The 18,588-nt window shown below is 37.8% G+C and overlaps 1 protein-coding gene across 1 annotated transcript in view; it reads left to right on the top strand.

Annotated features, from left to right (window-relative positions):
* The window catches only part of NELFA (negative elongation factor complex member A), a 21,177-nt gene extending 3,754 nt beyond the window's left edge, over nt 1–17,423 (top strand). The window contains exons 2-11 of the mRNA XM_010182226.1: nt 3,945–4,116; nt 5,276–5,437; nt 6,392–6,481; nt 8,309–8,439; nt 8,614–8,683; nt 9,342–9,430; nt 11,683–11,794; nt 14,164–14,420; nt 15,480–15,579; nt 17,076–17,423. Coding sequence (XP_010180528.1) covers nt 3,945–4,116; nt 5,276–5,437; nt 6,392–6,481; nt 8,309–8,439; nt 8,614–8,683; nt 9,342–9,430; nt 11,683–11,794; nt 14,164–14,420; nt 15,480–15,579; nt 17,076–17,260 — 1,368 coding nt within the window. The 3' untranslated portion in view covers nt 17,261–17,423. The remainder of the gene's footprint in view (nt 1–3,944; nt 4,117–5,275; nt 5,438–6,391; nt 6,482–8,308; nt 8,440–8,613; nt 8,684–9,341; nt 9,431–11,682; nt 11,795–14,163; nt 14,421–15,479; nt 15,580–17,075) is intronic.
* The last annotated feature ends 1,165 nt before the right edge of the window (nt 17,424–18,588 follow it).

Below are 18,588 nucleotides of genomic sequence, written 5' to 3'. Positions count from 1 at the left end.
TGTGCCTGCTGACTAATAAGAATAATTGGCTCCCATTTTCATTTTAAGTGTGTTTTGTAGGCAGTTATAAAAAAATATCCTTTCCTGCAGTAATTCTCTGGGCAGAACTCACTTTCTCTTGAATCTCCCTGCCTCCCAGGTTTTTATCTGCTAATTTTTTCCTAGGTAATCTGTCTTATTTGAAATGATTCCTACAGCTCAGTGTAGTGCTGACCAGAGTTTCAGTTGTGAATTTGGCAGAACAGTTACTTCTGTTTATTTTGTATATTATGTTCTTGTTAACCTGATTCACAATGGCAAGTGCAAGTTTTCTTTTTGTGCCAGCATTTCATTTATTTGTTCAGGGTTAGACTGATGTTACAACCAAGTCTGGAATGAGGACTGTCTGGTTCTGTGCTCTCAGAATTATCTTGAGAGTAAGATCCCTGTCCTGGCAGCAGCCTGCCTGTGTTTTACACTATCTGCAAGAGATTGAAAGTCAAGACTCTTTCTTTTTGCTTGCTTATGAGAATCAGGAGCCCTCTCTTAATGCAAGTGGGAGCTGAGGAGTACTAGTGCAGAGGAATAAAAGGGTGTGTGACGTTTGCCTTTCCCTTTTTTGCTCAGAACAGGCAGGCTGCTGTGCATCTTTCTGGCCTGTGTTGGGAGCTGTTAATTTTTCTGTGATGTAATGTGTTATATTTTAATTATATTCCTGGCCACTTCTACTTTTTAATGATTAAAATACAAAACATACAAGTGGCATTTAATCCATTCTAGGTTTGTACCACATAAATATTAATACTATATTTTCGATCCAGTGTTTTTAGCTTAATGAAAATACTTTATAATAAGTAACATGGGTACCTATTAATTATCACCTTCTCCACAGCCTCTGAAAGATTAAAACTTGATTTGGTTTATTAACCAACTGTTGATGCAGTTGTCTAAAGGCATAGTCACATACAATAATTTAGGCCTGATATAAAACAAATCAATGAGAATTCTTTGCAAGAAGTCATCTTGAAGCTATCGCTTTGCATGTTTCTAGTAACGTTTTCTTATTTACACCTTCCCACAGTGCTGTTTGTGTATTCTTTCTGCACAGCCATTATTAATCTCTTGTCTGTTCCCAGAGCTTTTCCTTCCTGCCTGATCCTTTCTTCTTAAATGTTTCTAGTCATGCCCTATGCTTTTTTTTTGTGCCAGCAGGCTGAAAAGTACTTAAGATCCTTAAGTTTTAGAGGAGAGAAATGCCAAAACATGTTGCATCAGATCTTGACATTCATGCTTAACAAGGTGCTGGTTGGAGCTGATGCGACTCACTGACCCAGTGTTGCAATCTTAAACAATTGAGAGTCTGGGGTTATGGCTGTGCTCTGTAAAGTAACAGTAAAACCAAGTAACTCTGTTGCTTTGAGTTGCATTTCATGCATTCTCAAACCACAAATGATTTTTTTTCCTGGCTGCCAGTTCAACTGCAAACTGGCAACATCTATTCAAATTGCCAATTAAAGACAAACCTGAGTCAAAACTCAAATGTTGGCTTGTTAAATGCAAACCCATGTTCAGGCGAGGTCTCTGGCTAGCAAAGTCGGCTTTGCTTCCCTGTGTGTGACAGTGACTGTTCTTTCACCATGTTACCCCTGCCATGAGGCCTTGTGATAACGTTATTTGCCCAGTGCTAAGCAAACGAGTTGTTTCTGGGCTCCTTTCTTGAAGGAACCAAAGTCGTGTGAAGCAGTGTTGTGGCATTTGTAGGTTGCCTGAACTTTAGCTGCCCTAGGAGCAGTGTGGATGTAGTGTGCCCAGGCAAGCTCCATAGGAACATATATGGTAGAGGCATGTAACTTTGTGAATTTTTGGTGCAAATAGGAATTTTCTGGAGCAGACATGAAGGGTAAATTGAGAGGATACAGGAGATACTGTTCCTCCAACTATTGCCTGAGTTTGCTTTGATGGAGGAGATTACATTCTATACACCTACTGCATTAGTGGTGTCCAGATATAAGGTTGTAAAAGAGCCATAAATAAACCATGGCTTCATAAGCTTTTATGGCATCTTTTAATTTTTCAAGCAATTTGTGTAAATCAGTACCCTAATTCCTATAGGATAGATAGGAGAATAAAGGACTTTGTTTTGCTTATCCACTGTAGAAGTGACTTGTGATGAGCAGTTCAGGATTAGAATAGAGATTGACAACTACTTGTGGAGTCTAGGTGGGTTTATATTCATTAAGAAAGAAATGAGCAATGGAGGACAACAAAGACTAGGACCTTAGAAATTGATTGATTAAGTGTTGGTTAAATTTGACAACATGTGAAACAGTGTATGGTCATGATTATGTGGTCAGTTTAATCCAAAGCAAATCAGCTGTGCTGCTGAAGGTGGTAACTGTTGTAGTATCTTCTTTCTGCACCTCTCTTTTCCTGGTTCTAGTGTTTGTATCACTGCAGTCTGCCATGCCAAGGGGCTGATAAAGCTTAAATCTATAGGGAGATGCTAGTTTTCAGTCAGGTGAACTGATCTGGTTCGTTTCACGAGCATGTTAATATGAGCATTAAAACATGCAGTGAGTAAAGGCCAAATTTACACTTGTAAACCTTTCTGAAGTGAGAAGGCAATAACACTGTGTGGGTGAAAGGACTTGAGAAATGTCAATATGTTTGTCTGACTACTGAGGTTTAAAAATGCTTGGGAGGTAAAAACAGCAGAAGTTTAACTTATTATACTCATGCAACTTTTAAGAAATAAGCTTATTTTTTGGAACTTTTCATGTAAGAAAAGGCTGGTTCTCAATAAAGGGAAAGAAATGCAGCATGCAGGTGAAGATGAATGTCTTACTTGTCTCCTTGTGTTCAGAAACATGGAGACTAAGCAATATATGCCACAAGGGGTTGTGAAAAGTATACATTGAAGTATTTCCTTATACTTGCTTGTAAATACTTAAGTGTTAATACCAAACAGAGTATGTCTAAACAGTTTGTAGTTTTACTCTGCTATGTTTTGTGGCTTGATAGCCAGACAGTACATCTCAGACATCTTAGTACTTTGAAGCTAATACTTCTAATCTTTACGTAAAAGTTTACTAAGGAAAGCAAACATTCAATCTTTATTTGAGGGATTTAAGCTTACTTGTGAATGAAGTAAAACAACTAATTAATTCACTGCGTAAACCCCTGGCTGTAGTCACCTTGATGTTTTGTGTCATTTTGTGGTGCCAACAGACTTGTTGATCAGTAATTTAAAAAAAATTACTGTGGCAATAATTTTTAAAATAAATCTTATGCCTTAGATCACCTTTTTCAAGATAGGTGCTTAAAGAAAGAATTTTTATTTTTTTTCTGACCATAGAAACTTTGGGTAGATGGAAAACCTTGTTGCTTGTGACATATTAGAGGACTGGGTATACTTAGTTTTTGTCAAATAATACAGAAACTTACTATTTTGGCCTAAGCTTAAGTACAATTTTGAGGACTTAGTTTGTGTTTGTATGATGCAGATATAGTCTGTCTGTTATGTTATTCTGTAGCCCAGAAAGGGGCATATGTTCATTTAGATGCCTTTTCTAAATAACTTATTGTATTCTAGTTGTATATTCTTATCACTAAATATAAGGTGTGGGTACCTGGGGAGTATAAGTGTAGATCAAAAGGAGACAGGAATGTAAGAATCTGGCCTGTTGGTTTTAGTAAAAATGTTTCGTGCTAAACCTCGCTTCAAGCTGCTAAAAGCTCAGAACAAATTTGGATTAGATTTACTGAAATCAATATTTAAAAAAAAATCTTGGTTTGTTCTTTACTTAGATCTAGAGTTAATGTACAACTGTAATGAAGCAGTCTCCCCCTTCCCTTCCCCAGTAGTAAAACATTGTGCATGTTTATGCTGATGTCTGTTTAAAATAAAAAAAATCCAGCTATAACCTGTTTCAAATTGGCTGATTTTCTTTTTCTTTTTTTGTTAGATGAAAGGGGCACTGACTGAAATTATCCAGCTCGCTACCTTGGATTCAGACCCCTGGGTCTTAATGGTAGCTGATATTTTAAAATCCTTTCCAGATACTGGCTCCCTTAACCTTGATCTTGAAGAACAGAATCCCAATGTTCAAGATATTTTAGGAGAGCTTAGAGAAAAAGGTAAGCCTTTTCTGGTGGTGAAAGCTACAGAAATATGATGCCTTTTTTCAGAAATAACCTGTCATTTCACAGGCAGTCTTGCCATCTTAACAGTATTGGTATCAGGACAAGCAGTGTGTCTTGTCTCTTTAACTGTCACAGTTCATGACCTGGCATGACTGGAAACTGTGATATTTGAGGAATGGTAACTTCTTAAATTATCTTCTCACACATCATCAGATCTTGCATGTCAGGTATTACCCTGAGTGTTGTGAAGGGCAACATGCAAGTTAGTGCAGATTCATTAGTAACATAGACAGGTTGGGTGTGCACTGATAGGTAGTAACTGACTGACTGCAGCTTAGTAAGTTGAGCTTTTCCATATATTGCCCTGTCTTGTACATTGTAGTACTAAAGACGACAGTAAGGCTTTGTCTCTGCAGTGCTTGTGTGGGCAGCCTCGTGTGTGTGGAAGCATCACTGCTGTATTGGGCAGGTGGGGTGCATCTCTGCTGGAAGAACAAATGATAGCTGCTGGCAGGGAGACTGATCATAAGAAGAGTTATATTGCCGATGTTCAACTAGCTATGGATTGCCTAGCAGCTGAAAATATTGACTTGAGCACTTGCACAGTTGCTGCTTCAAACACTGTAGTAAATGGTGATGAGAACCTACTCCTACTTCAGTGGGTTTGATTTAGCACATTGCCTGAAAAAAGCCCCCAGGCATCAACGGGTAGGCACGATCTTGGAGTTGGGATTACAGTAAACCAATAATGAAATGACTTGGAGGTGTAGGCATTTTGTTTTCTTACAAATGATCATTTGTCTGTTCGCACTTCTGGTTTGAACTTCTGTTTAGTACTTTCCTTTTTAAATGTAATATTTAAAGAATCTGAGAATTAAATCACTCTTTTACTCTCTGACAGTAGTAGCATATTTAAGACTCCTTTAATTTGACTAGGTGTAATTAACATGGAAACTCTTAGGAAGATAATGTAAAAAAAAATTCCTAATAACAGGTTATATACTGTGTAATAATTAGAACTAAATTATCCTTGGTGTTTAAACAAGTAGTCTAAAATTTTAAAACACCTGTACAATCTAGTTGTAAAATGTTTTGCAATTAGCTGTCAAAGAGGTGCTAATACCCATGTGCACTGTGTTAACTCTTTATGCAGTAAGTGAATGTGAAACTTCAGCTATGTTGCCGTTGGAATGCCAATACTTAAACAAAAATGCCTTGACAACACTAGCTGGGCCACTTACTCCCCCAGTGAAACACTTCCAGCTGAAAAGGAAACCTAAAAGTGCCACTCTCAGAGCTGAACTCTTACAGAAGTGTAAGTAGTATTACAACTAGTTGATAAGATTGAGTAAGAAATTTAATGGTGAAAGGAAAAATTCTGTTCAGTCTTATTCTCCAGTGTGGGTATGAGATATGCATTAAAATTTTCCAAAAGCTTTGCTTGCTGGTTTTGGGTGGTTGTTTTTTTTTTCTTTTCTTTGATAGACTGGTATGTGTGGAAGAGCAGGTGCAAGTCATTCTGGCCATCATTATGCTAAAATGATAATCTTGATTTAAATGCTGTTTAGATTTCAAGGCATAGAAAAAGCTCTAGCTTTTTAAAGCACAGATACATTCTCTCATGGGTATATGTAACACTCAGTTGTGAAGACTTATGAGGAGTAGTTTTGGTTAAAGCTCCTGAAACAAAACTGAAATGAGAACTTAGTTTTATTTTGCCATATGTTTTTTTTCAATGGGGAGCATGAGCTGCTAATTAATGCTTGCTTTTGCTCAGTATGGCCATATAGGGTGTGAAAGCCAAGAGGGTTTTCACTAACAAAAGGCAGCATATGTATACATATATGTGTTGGTTGCCGCTTGAACTAAGTGCTCTTAAAATAGTTTACTGTACCTGCTGTTCTATTGCAGCAGCTTGCTGCTTTCTTGCATGTAACTTGAGTAGTTGGTCTGATTAAAAAAGTTACAGATCTTGTATTTATGATATTATGTAGAACTTTCTTTAATTATTTGAATCTCTATTGAGTAAATAGTCTAAGCTAAAATAATCAGAGTAGACAATCTCGTCAGTTGCATAGTCATATTAGTTTTGCCTTTTTTCCAAATACTGTGTTTGCCTTGTATAAGTGACCTGTTTTTTAATTAAAACGTTATTCATTCTTTGTTGCTATTCCCATTTTTTATGTGTTTCCTAATAATATATAGGAAGTAATGTATTGTATTTTTTCAGCACAGATTCTGTAATAACTAAAGCTCTTTTTATTCTTAGCAACAGAAACTGCACAACAGCTCAAGAAGACTGCAGGAGTGCCTTTTCATGCCAAAGGCAGGGGACTGGTCAAAAAAATAGATACAACAAGTATGGCTCAATTTCATCACTTCTTGGAAAGAAAGTCTGATAAAATAGCCTTGGTGAAGAATAAAGCTACAATCTAGTTTTTACAAGAACTTAATTCTTTTTGAAGCAGAGTATTTCTCACTTTCTGCTTCCCTCTCTCCTGCTGTATAAATGTTTCTGACATCTCTTGTCAGAAAGAACAAGAGTGTGGGGGTTTTTTAAGTGGCAAGTGTATCTGCCATGCTTCTAAAAAGTATGCAGCTAGATCATGCCTGTAGACTTTGGTAAGAATTTAATTTGCATCACTCCAGGAATAACTCCTGACTAAGCCATGTTACTCCAAAAGGGAGCAGAGTGGATCACAGTAATCTGCTGTGCTGTTTGAAATGCTATGAAGGCTGAAACTATCTTGTATTTGTGTAATTCTGCGTGGAGAAAGAAGGGAGGACATTGTGCTCTGCAGCCAAAGCTGTGCAGTGGCTTCTATTTAACTGATATGACAAAGATGTATAATCATTCTTCAGCTTTGCATTGATAGATCTCAGCTGTTTGCTGAAGTTCCTGAATTGCTTGAATTTTTCAATTAAGCTTTTGACTAGGAGTGAGAGGAAGGTTCAAAATTAGTTAAATACTTTAAATCCTGTACAGTTATAACTCTTCTGACCACAAATATGATGCTGAGGTGTAAAATTTGAGTGACTGCTTGGTGTGGTGGCTGGAAGCTATGAAGTACTTTGTGTCAATGCTATTTAAGATGTGGTTTTGAGCACTAAAGTTTAGCTGTATGTTCATGTGGGAAATGTGAGAAGTATAGTTGTACTTCGAACTAAAAAATTTCCTGGTATAGAAATTAAACATCAGTTTTTCTTGTTCTTTTTAGCCATTGAACTAATAAAGCTATTTTTTAGACTTGGCCTTTAGAACCAGGTGTTCTCTAGAAATACGAGTTATGGCATCAGCTGAGGTTTACTCTGCTAAAACTTACTTGCATTGGTCCACGAGGATTATCCTATGGTCAAAATGTTTTCAGCACAATGTATAGAGGGATACAAAAATCTAAAATTCTGTGTTTATCTTCAAATTGTAAGGTTTGATTAGATTGTCAGGAGGCTTAGAAGGCATGTATGTGTCCCTAATTTTTTTAGCAATTGATGAAAGGATGCTGTCTTCAATATTTACATTAGGTGTGAGGTAGAAGGGTAACCGTGTAAAGTTGGGGGAATATGGTTTCTTATATATGTAGCAGTTTCTACTGAGTATTGAGACAGCAGGTTTTTCGTTTGCAAGCTGTTGGATCCTCCTTCTTGTGCTGACAGCAGCCTCAGAATTTCAAACCCCTGGGTGAAGCAGTAATTTATCTTACCAGTAGATTGAGCCCTTACTGCTGCAAAAGCTTGGCTAAGAATCTTTGATTAAATACAATTTTACCAAGTAACTTGATCTTAAAGTTCAAAAAGCAACTTTTGCAATAATAGGATTCAGAACAGTCCTGCCTAATAACTTTTTCTGTGTTCAGATTTTGTTAAGTGTAAGGAAAGCAACAATGTATGTAGGAAATACATACATATATTTTGGTAGCAGTGCACCCGTTTGATCAATTCTTGTAGAGTGGGGTTGCAAGCATTAGCCTAGAAATTTGCTCTTACTCCTTGTTCGAAGGATAAAACCTAATCTGACCTTTGAGGAGCACTTAATGTATTACAGAGAGCTCCACGTTACAAACATTTGAAGTTAAAGGACAGAGGGTGTGTGTTAAGAAGGGGGAGAAGCTGAAGAACTCCTTATTACTGTTTTTTGTAACTAATTAAACATAGATAATAATTATTGCCTTTTTTGATTTTCCCTAAGCACCACTCAAAGGAATACCAAAACAAGCTCCATTCAGGAGTACTTCAGCACCTAGTTCATTTAGTCCTTCTGGGAACAGAACTCCTATTCCTCCTTCAAGAACACCTTTACGCAAAGAAAGAGGAGTGAAGGTAACTATGCTCTCTTGTAGTATCTTCCTTTCCTGCTCAGTTCTCCTTCCTGATCTAAAGTGAATTTCTGATGCTGTTTTGAATCGAGTATCAACATACTAAATTTGTGGTTGATAGCCAAATATTGCCCTTAATAACCATTATTAAAGAAAAAATTAAGTTCTTTCTTTTTAGCTTCTAGATTTCTCTGAGCTGGATATGGTAGGAGCTGGCCGTGAAGCAAAGAGAAGAAGAAAGACATTAGGTTGGTATAGCATGCTACTTACGAAGAGTGTTAATATACCTGTAAATAGGATCTAGATTTGTGGTACCATTTTTGTTCTTTGTTTGTTAAAGCTTATCTTCAACTAAACTTTTAAAAAGGAGATTAAAAAAAGAAATAAAAACCCAAACTGAAAATGCTTAAAGGGAGAACTTTCACTTTTTTTCCCAATGCTTCTAGTCACTTTGCCATGTGCCCAGGTAATAACTTGACTCATTGCATGGAGGGATTGAACCAGCCAGTTGTGCTCTGGGCAGCACACAAGTGTATGAGTGGCTTCAGTACTGAAATTGTTCTGAGATATTTTGGTACGCTTATTTCTGCTGGGTGCATGGCCGTGAAATTGATTGAAAGTAATATTGAAAAAATGTACAATGCTCGCCAAAATTCTGGCTGAGAGATCTTAACAAGTGAATAATATCTGATATATTGCTCTTAACTCAAGCGGCAGTGCAGTGCTCTACTTAACTCTATTGTGTATGAAGGTTACCTTATCGACCAACCTTTTAGCATATACCTCTTTAAGCATGTTTTAGCATTCTTTGGGAAACACATTTTTCTACCTTTGTTTAAACAAAAGTGTATCTAATTCAGTATTTCAGAAAATTTCTTTGAACTGACTTCTGGTTTCATGTAATAGATACAGAAGTTGTGGAAAAACAAGCCAAAGAAGAAACAGTAGTAGAAAATGCTACCCCAGATTATGCTGCTGGCCTTGTGTCTACACAGGTAAAACCAAACAAAATCAGAACAAAAAAATATGAGGAAACCATGATCCATGTTATTCTAAAACACGTAAACACTGTAATGATATTTAACTAACCTATTGAAACATGCCTCTTAATGTAAACATACTCACATTATTATTTCAAAATTCCATTATATTTTCACCAAACTAGATAAAAAATTCAAAGCAGGATGAAGGTAAAGTTTCTGTTTGTTTTCTTGCTGCTATTTTAGGTTTGTGATGGGTACAGCATTTCTGTAACTGATGACTGTAGTCTTCTGTCTGAGATGAAAGGTGTAGGAAGGTGCTCTGGCCCTAGAGATGTAGAAACGTTTTCAGGACTTCCTGCAGGTTTCACTCTGTGCCTGTGCATCCTGTGGAATAGTGTCCACAGGAGTCCTGGTGAGACGGGACAGCGGAATATAAACAGCCAAGTAAGAAAGAAAACTTTACAACTCTTCTGTCTTCTGGCTTGAGAAGACAACCTACATGCTGGTACCATTGTGTACTGCTTTTCTCAGTTTTTAGCTTGTAATCTTGGAGAATTTATGCTTAATCCAGAAAGCAGCTTTTTCTGAAGTTTCCAAACTTGTCTGTAATGAGGCTTAGCCAGTCCCATTACTACTGAAAGAGGATGAGAAATACAGTGGAATTGATCTCTGTCCAAATTACCCATGGCTTATAAATTTGTTCTTCTTAAAACCCATAAAGTTCAGAAGTCACCAGTCTTTTTCCTAACAGATTTTTTTTTTTTTTTGTTAAATCCAAAAGTTGTTTAGGATCTACTGAAAAAGCTAACCTGTTGCTGGAGGTAGTTCAGTTGAGGTGGTTTGGTTTTTTCCTATCCTTTCACATACGGTGCATTGAAAAAACACTGTGATGCGGCTTTGATTTCTCAGTCAGGACACAGCTTTTACAAGAATGTTAGGTCCTCCTCCAGTCCTGAGTTAGAAACTGTCTGTTCTATTCTAGCAAGCCTTGGCCTGGAATTAATTTGGACAGCTGGGTTCTTCAGATACTAACAGATAATTTGAGGCTGCTGCACCCAGTGTTTGCAAGCCTCTTGGGATGATAGAAATCCATCTTAAATCTTAAATTTGGAACAAGAGATGACACTTAAAGTGGTTGTGATAACCTCTGCCTCTTAAAGCCCATGTGTTGACATGCAATGCTTGCCTTTAGAGAGCGCTCTATTTAAAAGACCTGTGGATTGGTTGGTGAGCCAGGCATTTTTTATCTCTAGAGCTTAATGGCAATCACATGCAACATTGCTAATCCCATAACCCATGGGACCAATCCGTTGAACACATGCTGAAAATAACATGTCTGCAGATATTGGTAGGCCTGTGTCAGGAGTGAAGCTCATAGCATACTGCAGAAAAACAGTCCAGAAGTATCATCCTTTTTTTTCCTTTTTGCTTTTACAAGCTCCACATTTTACAGAATATCCTTCTTACTTTTGTCTAGTAAGGCTACCTTAAATGATTTGTCCTATAGGCTTGTTCCCCCAAAATTTCTTTCCTCTGTCAATCCTCTGGATTGGACTAAAGTGGAGATCTTCATAGAGACACCACACTGTTGTCTTTATGCTGAGTGTGCAATATTATCTATAGTTAAGTATAAGATGTGGCATTTTCTTTGGCTTGTTCCTAGATGGCATCCATCATGTTGGTGTTGACCACCTGTTTCAGTGGAAATAGGGTTTTATTTGTCCTTTTATTTGTCTTCTGCTTGCTTATGTCCCAGAGGCCTCTGCGTTCTGGGTTGATATCTCAGTAGGCCTTTTGCCCATGGGTGAGCACAGGTTTCTGCTTGCTAATAGTGAATACCATGATTGCTCAGACAGAAGATCACTCATTTCTGTAGTGTAACTCTTCAGAGTGTACCATCTGCCCAAACTTCATAATTCCTACCAGCTGAGGAATGGGACAAAGGAACAGGAGCTTGATTCTCTTTGCAGAAGTACGTTCTCTGTAGCAGTACTTTTTCCTGGCTCATATTGTGCATTCAGAAGGAACATCAATCTGAATTAGGGGAAATAAAAGCTGCTTTTTTTTCTCATAGGGTATTTCTAATGTCTGAAGCTTATGTAGGGAGTTAAGGTCGAGAGGGCAAACTTGCCCTAACAGAGGAGTCCATAATTAAGTTCTCAAAAGGAATATCGTAGCAGAACTAATGTTGAAATGGTATTTAAAATGCAGAAACAGCACATGAATTTATGCGGTATGTTTATAACTCTGTTTCCATTTTACAGAAACTTGGCTCATTGAACAATGAGCCTGCACTACCTTCTACAAGTTACTTACCTGCAACCCCCAGTGTGGTGCCATCTTCCTCGTATATCCCAAGCTCTGAAACACAGCCAGGTGAAAGATGCTTTTTTTGGTTTTGGGACCTAATAGCTCCAACTCTATACAGTTTTACTGTCTAGTTTTTATTTACAAACCTACTGTCACTCAACTGTAGTGAAACTTAACCTTTGCAGTCTAAATATCTATTGCAGGAACCCAACCTTTGGGCTTTGGGTAACCAGACATGTCATTTAACCTAAAGAAAGAAAATGCTTGTTTTTAAGTTTTAAAATTACTGTTAAGTCAAGTCAAGTAAGCATAGCAGTTTGCTGTTTGGTGTTTTCCTTACTCTAATAGAAAATCTAGCGTTTTTTTAATCCCTAAAGAGAGACCAGTAATACACAAGTCTAGAGTATATACTTCATATATACGTCCATATGCATGCACTTACAAAACTTGCTTTCTAGAGCCAAGTACATATTAGCTTTCACACAGGCTGGGATCTAGCCATCCATTTTCCTTTTACCTTTTTATGACAGTCTGATAGATCATAGCTGAGCTCCTTTGTTTTGAAAAGTGATGTGTTGTCAATTCTTGAGAATTATCTACAGTAAAAAACAGCATTTATGCAAATCCTTTATTTCTACTCCTTTTATTTTAACACACTTGGTTTTACTTTTCCTTCTCTGCTGCAAGTGAAGTCCTAAAGGAATGTATCAGTTTGCACTAACAGATGTGTATGACTGGAATGCATTACCAGGCCTTGCAGTTAACAGAGCACCAATGTTTAAGTCATTATTTTTATTCTTGCTTGTGATTTGGTACTGCAGTGTTTGTCTTTATGTATATGAGCTGTGGCATGTTGGTCATTATAGAAAAATGCATATGCAAAACGTGATCACTTGGCCCCGAAACAGTTCAGAATCTCTTGGAAGGTCCATGCAAATCTTTCTCTAGCAGAAAATCTTGACATCTCCAGAAGGAACGCAGCCGAGAGTGCATATGCAAAACGTGATCACTTGGCCCCGAAACAGTTCAGAATCTCTTGGAAGGTCCATGCAAATCTTTCTCTGGCAGAAAATTGACATCTCCAGAAGGAACGCAGCCAAGAGTGCATCAGTGTTGTCAGCAGCTAGTATTATTTTCCAGAGCCTTGGCACTGTATTCAGCAGCAGGAAAAGCAGAGTTTAAAATTCTCTGTTGTCTTTGTTCTCTATTTTTTCATACTGATTTCTTCCTTCTGGAGTATGGGATATCTAGCTTTTCTTATGGTCAGGGAATATAAAACTGGTTCCTTGATAAAAGATGCACACAGAAGATCCACAGATTTGCTCTTGTATAATCTGATATGTTGCTTTATGCAAGTGAGTCATTCTGACATGAGAGGAAGCTGGTAATAAAACTGAAGAGATTTGTAAGGGATTACTAATTGCTGCAAAGCTTTGTCCTCTCAAGTGTTTACTGTCCTGTTCCATGTCTTACTGGATAATAGCCATATTGTTAAAACCAGTCCTGTGTCTGTGGCTAGATGGAGAGTGGTAGACCTCTCGTTCTCTAAAACCTGATCTGAAAGGCATCAGCATAGCTCTGTTGTGAATCTGCCTTTTAGTCTACTTTTAACGTGGTGTGAATATGTTGGCTTTAGCCTCATGAGATGCTTGAATGGTGCTTAAGTAGCTGTGCCCATGTCTAAGAGCTGCAAAAGAATGTAACTGGCTGGAGTGTGTACTGGGTAGTTACTGTTTGCTGGACAGATGTTAACTTATGAAATAACAGTAACGTGATCGTGTATATGTAACCTCTACCTGCAGCCAGGTTTGGAATAGTAACTCCCTGAAGTGCAGATGAATTGATCAGCTTCAGAAAATAAGTGTTAGGACTTGCCAGTACTGTGAGGTTTTAACCTTTGTAGTAGTTAGTATTTAAATAATGAGTGATTTGTGAAGACTACGTTTAATTCTGTCATTTAAGTATTTGTGTATTTTCAGTATTTATTACTGGCTGAGACTTAATTATCGCTTCCTTTGGAAGCTGCTGCTATATTAGGTAAAAAACTGATGAAATATTCTTAGGATTTTTGCTTCTATGTAACAGTATAGCAGTAATCCTGGTAGTGTCACAGTACAGTTGTTTATAGCAATAAGCTAAAAATAAGTGAAGTGGTTTCAATGTAATAAGTCTGATATCCATTAAACATAAAATTTCATGCTAAATATAATGTAATCCATATTGGACAGCTAGTAACTCAGTTGTCTATTGCTGAAGATAATTGAGTGGAAAGAGCATTAGCTCTTCAATTTTTCATATAGGTATTAGATAACATATTGAATCATGGTGCTAAAATGAAGTAATCAGGGTGTTTGCTTTTCTTTAAAGGCCATTGGTGATGCTAATCCCTGTTTGTGGATTATAATGTATTTAATTATCCTGGTTGGTTTTTGCAGCTGGCTCTGCACGAGAGGCCTTGCAGACTAACAGACAGACTGAAGAGCCTGCAGCTCCCAATGCTACTACAACTCTCCCTGCACAGTTCAAACAAAGAACCCCCATGTACAATAGTAACTCTAATCCACCTGCGGCTACACCTACCTCACCCCTCACGCCTACCACACCTCCTGCCATTTCCCCTGCGGCACAGGCACCACAAGTGGCTCCTCAAACTCAGCAACAGCCACCACCGAAAAAAAGCCTCTCTCTCACAGTAAGTAAAACCAGGTTCTTTTTGACTGCTGCTTTTGATGTAGATTGGGAAATGCAAATTTTTATTATTGATTTCATTTAGTATGTTGGCAGTTCTTGGCCTTGGATCATGGAGTGATTGAGGCTGCTTTTTTTATAACCAAAGATAATGAAAATGTTTTGTGGCTTTGTTAGCATTGCTGTCTTGATACTAATGATTTTAATTGTGCAGTGTTAATGTCACAGTAAGTTGTCTTTATTTACTGCTGTTTGTTATCGAAAATAATGTTGGTCTACTCATTACGAAGAATTTTGGGATAAAGGTGTATTTTCAGCAGAGCAGTTGCCCAGCCAATTGCACATAGTATAAGCTGCTAAAAAGGATCCTCTCACTGCTGTGGTAGGAGAAAAGATACCAGTAGATTATCCTAATGCAAAAGACTTCCCCCATTACACATCTTTTAAAGCCTGTGAGTGAGGAGGAAACTAAAAGGCAATTATGCATGTCCTGGAGCTTCTTATTGCTGGTATGTTGGTATATATTATGCACATACTTGAAGTTGTTAAGCAGGTGACTAATTCAACATACAGCTGATTTGAAGACTTTGCTAAGCACGTCTGTAAGCCTGGCTTGCAAGATCTGAATTTTAAAAAGCTGGGTGACTTTTTCTTTTCAGTACCTCTACTTCATTTATTAAAGAAAAAGAAAATTCCCTGAAATTATTACAAGCCTGGGTTTATTGGACTGTAGAGGAGGCATTAGGTTTTTTCTTCTCTTCCTAATGTCATAAAGAACACAAAATTGATAATGTAAACACTAAGTCTCTTGGCACATGTTTCTGTAACTACTGGGAGGTGAGGAGGTTTTTTTTTGCAGTTTCAGAGTTTCGTTGTCACTGCTGTAAGTGTTATGTGTAAGCATTTAAGATGAAAAGCCCTGAGATTAAGACACTTTTTTGGTTACTTTTTGTAGGTCTGCCAACTCCTACCATACTCTTTTATGCTTGTCTGTGGATATTTATATGGTACCTGTTGACAGTATTTTCTCCACTGAAATTCATACTTGTTTTATCTGTTGCAGAGGGAGCAAATGTATGCTGCACAGGAAATGTTCAAGACCGCAAACAAAGTTACAAGGCCAGAGAAGGCTCTTATACTTGGATTCATGGCAGGATCTAGAGGCATGTATTGAGACTAATTTACCTTTTGAATATCCAAATCTGAAATACAGCCTAGCATTTCTAAATATGCCTATGAGAGTGCAAGGCTCTTTGCTGTATATATACTGGACTCTGCTTTACTCTGGACTGTATGTAGTTTTGTGGATTATAGTTCTGACTTTTAGTTCTAACTACCTAGAAATGGGTCTTCAGGATCTACTTCCAGTAAGTTTAGTCTGTCAGAACACCTGCTAAACACAACATCATAACTGAACACATGCAATAAATATCATGGCTTAGGGGTTGAAGAGAAACAAGCCAGCCAGTTAGAATGGTGAGCAGGCTGGTTAGGTCCTAGTAGTTTGTCTAGAAGACCAATGAACCTAAGTTCTTTTGTGGCAAGTTGAGGTGCAGGTTGGGTAGTACAGAGCCTCTTTGCTAATTCCTTAGCATTAGAAATGTAGCAACTGTTGTCTCAGACTTTAGGTAACCACAGGTGCTGTGAATCAGAGGGGGATAAGCTGTCATATATTGGCCTTGATAGTCTAGGGCTGTTTCACCCACAAGACTATCAGATGTAAGGTGAGAAGGAGATTAAGAGTCCTTAAGTGAACTCTGTCATCTGCACTAGCTCTGGTTTCTAATTTGGTATTTGAGGGCTCTTATCACTGGAGTGCTGGAGCCTAAATGTGGCTCGTGCACTTGTATTAATGCAATACATCATTAAAGATGACCAGAGTACACTTACTATGATGATCCTAGGGTTTAAGAAAGTTCTGTGTATCTTGCATTAATGATGGTGCTGTTAGTACTAGATGCCACTTCATAGTGCAGTAGGAGGGTGTACTTTAATACAAGAACAGTTGTTTGTAGGGCAAGGTCAAGTATTAGTTTGGAAGTGTGTGTGTTATATAGACATGCATATATAGGTAAATATATAATGATACGAATTTCAGTAATAATGCCGGCACCTCCAGAAGGCTGGGTAAGTAACTGCCAGCTATGATATTCTTGAGTGCCACTTCCATTACCTTGAAATGTAACATTTAATACTTCAGCTGCCGTGGTGAGTCTTGGATGAGTGATTTCAGTGAAGCTGTTTGGGCTTCCAGAACAGCTGCAAATTGAGTTTTTTAACTAGAAAATATATCCCAAATAAAGTAACTCTGGTAGTTCAAGTTTACCAACTCCCATTTAAATATTTGCTTCTCTTATGGCTTTCAAGGCAGACAGAAATGACACTAGCATGCTTTATTCCCCCTTTTGTTATTCTTCCAGTTACTTTAGCCTGGGAGTTCATCTTTTGGGGTCTGGTTTTGTTATCCTTAAAACTCAGTCTGCGATGTATGTAGGGAGTAAGATCTTTGTATGTATTAGGGCTGTTACTTGCTCAGTTTGGGGTTTGTTTATTAGGTTTGTGGGTTTTTTTTAGCATAAGAATCTCCATCAAGTGCTCTTTACTTTTTCTAATACAATGTTGAAATTAACAGAATTTGTTCCTGTTTCTGTTTTCACAGAAAACCCTTGCCAAGAGCAAGGTGACATCATCCAAATTAAACTTAGTGAGCATACAGAAGATTTACCAAAGGCAGATGGCACTGGCAGCACCACTATGTTGGTTGATACAGTCTTTGAAATGAACTATGCTACTGGTGAATGGACCAGATTCAAGAAGTACAAACCTATAACTAATGTTTCCTAAGAGATGAAGCAACAGCAGACTGGACCAAATGAAGCTTAGAGTCAACCAGCTCATAAAGTATGTCAACTGTACAGAATGGCATTCATGTGTACATTTATTACCCTCCAGAATAGAAGTTGTGGCTCTTCAACCTAACTGGGCTCAGTGAACACAGAAGATGATGGTGTCAAACTCACTTTTTTTTTTTTTAAATCTTGGGAGAGGGAAAGGTGATCTTGGGGGGGAAACTTGTTGGTGTGTTTTTATTTTCCTACAGTTCTAGATGCTGAAATAGAAGATCACGAATGCAAGATTACAGATGAAAGTAGCTTACTTCTGAGTACTGAAGAAAAGACTGCTGCACAGTCATTCACGGTTTACCATTAAACGAGGGCACAGATCATTATTGTAAAAATATTTTCTTTGGCAACATGGGTTCTATTGTAAGAATGGACATTTAAGGCGTCATAGTTCGGTGCTTGATTATTTTGTAACTCAGCTGCAGTATAACTAAATATTGCAGGTGGTAGATTTCCGGTGTCTAATGATACCCACTGTATGTTTAGCTTATTTATGCTTGAGTCATAGGACGAGATTGAGCAGCTTCCCTAACTCGCTATATTGTCAGTGTCCGTGCCCAGCATGAGTTAATCTATATTTGGCATTATTTGAGATGGAGAGAAACTGAGTATGGTAAATTTCTGAAGAAAACAAAACAGAATTATGCAGAAAGTAATGGTGGCTCATCACTGCCTGGAAGCAATAGCTGTTTGCTGTGTAAAGTCTACCAAGGCTCTTGCATAGCAAGCCCTTTGAGCAGCATAACTTGGGAGGAAGTGAAACTGTTACATCTTGAGACCAGTTGCAGCTTAATTAAAAAATGGCCCTAGAAATGAGATATACACATGTCTGAGTATAGATGGTTGGGAAGATTTGTTGCCTTGAGGCGATGTTATGACTGCTCAACCAAACATAATGAACGTGTTTGATTGCCAAGCCCTGATCCAAAGTTGTGAATGACTGTAGCTGTGGTTCTTACCAGTGTAGTTATATCGGTATAATCACTAATGTGGCCACAGTTATACTGGCATAGAAATGTACCTTATACTTCTTTTCTAGTAGGAGCACATTTTTATCTTTGACTGTGTTCACACCACTGGTATAATCTGGCTTTAATAGGACAGATAACCTTGCATTTATTGAGGGCTTATGTACGTAGTTCACCTTTGGTTTCATGAACTGAAGGAGACTTGAATTAAGTGTATAGTTTCTGCCAGTACTTCTGTGTGGAGCTGTGCTTGATTGAGAATGGTGCTTAGAAGGAAGAAATACAAAGATGTGCAGCACAG

Source organism: Mesitornis unicolor, unplaced genomic scaffold (assembly GCF_000695765.1).
Source record: "Mesitornis unicolor isolate BGI_N332 unplaced genomic scaffold, ASM69576v1 scaffold1084, whole genome shotgun sequence".
NCBI classification, from domain to species: Eukaryota; Metazoa; Chordata; class Aves; order Mesitornithiformes; family Mesitornithidae; genus Mesitornis; species Mesitornis unicolor.
The sequence above is the reverse complement of the archived record's forward strand: the minus strand, read 5'-3'. Positions and strand labels throughout refer to the sequence as shown.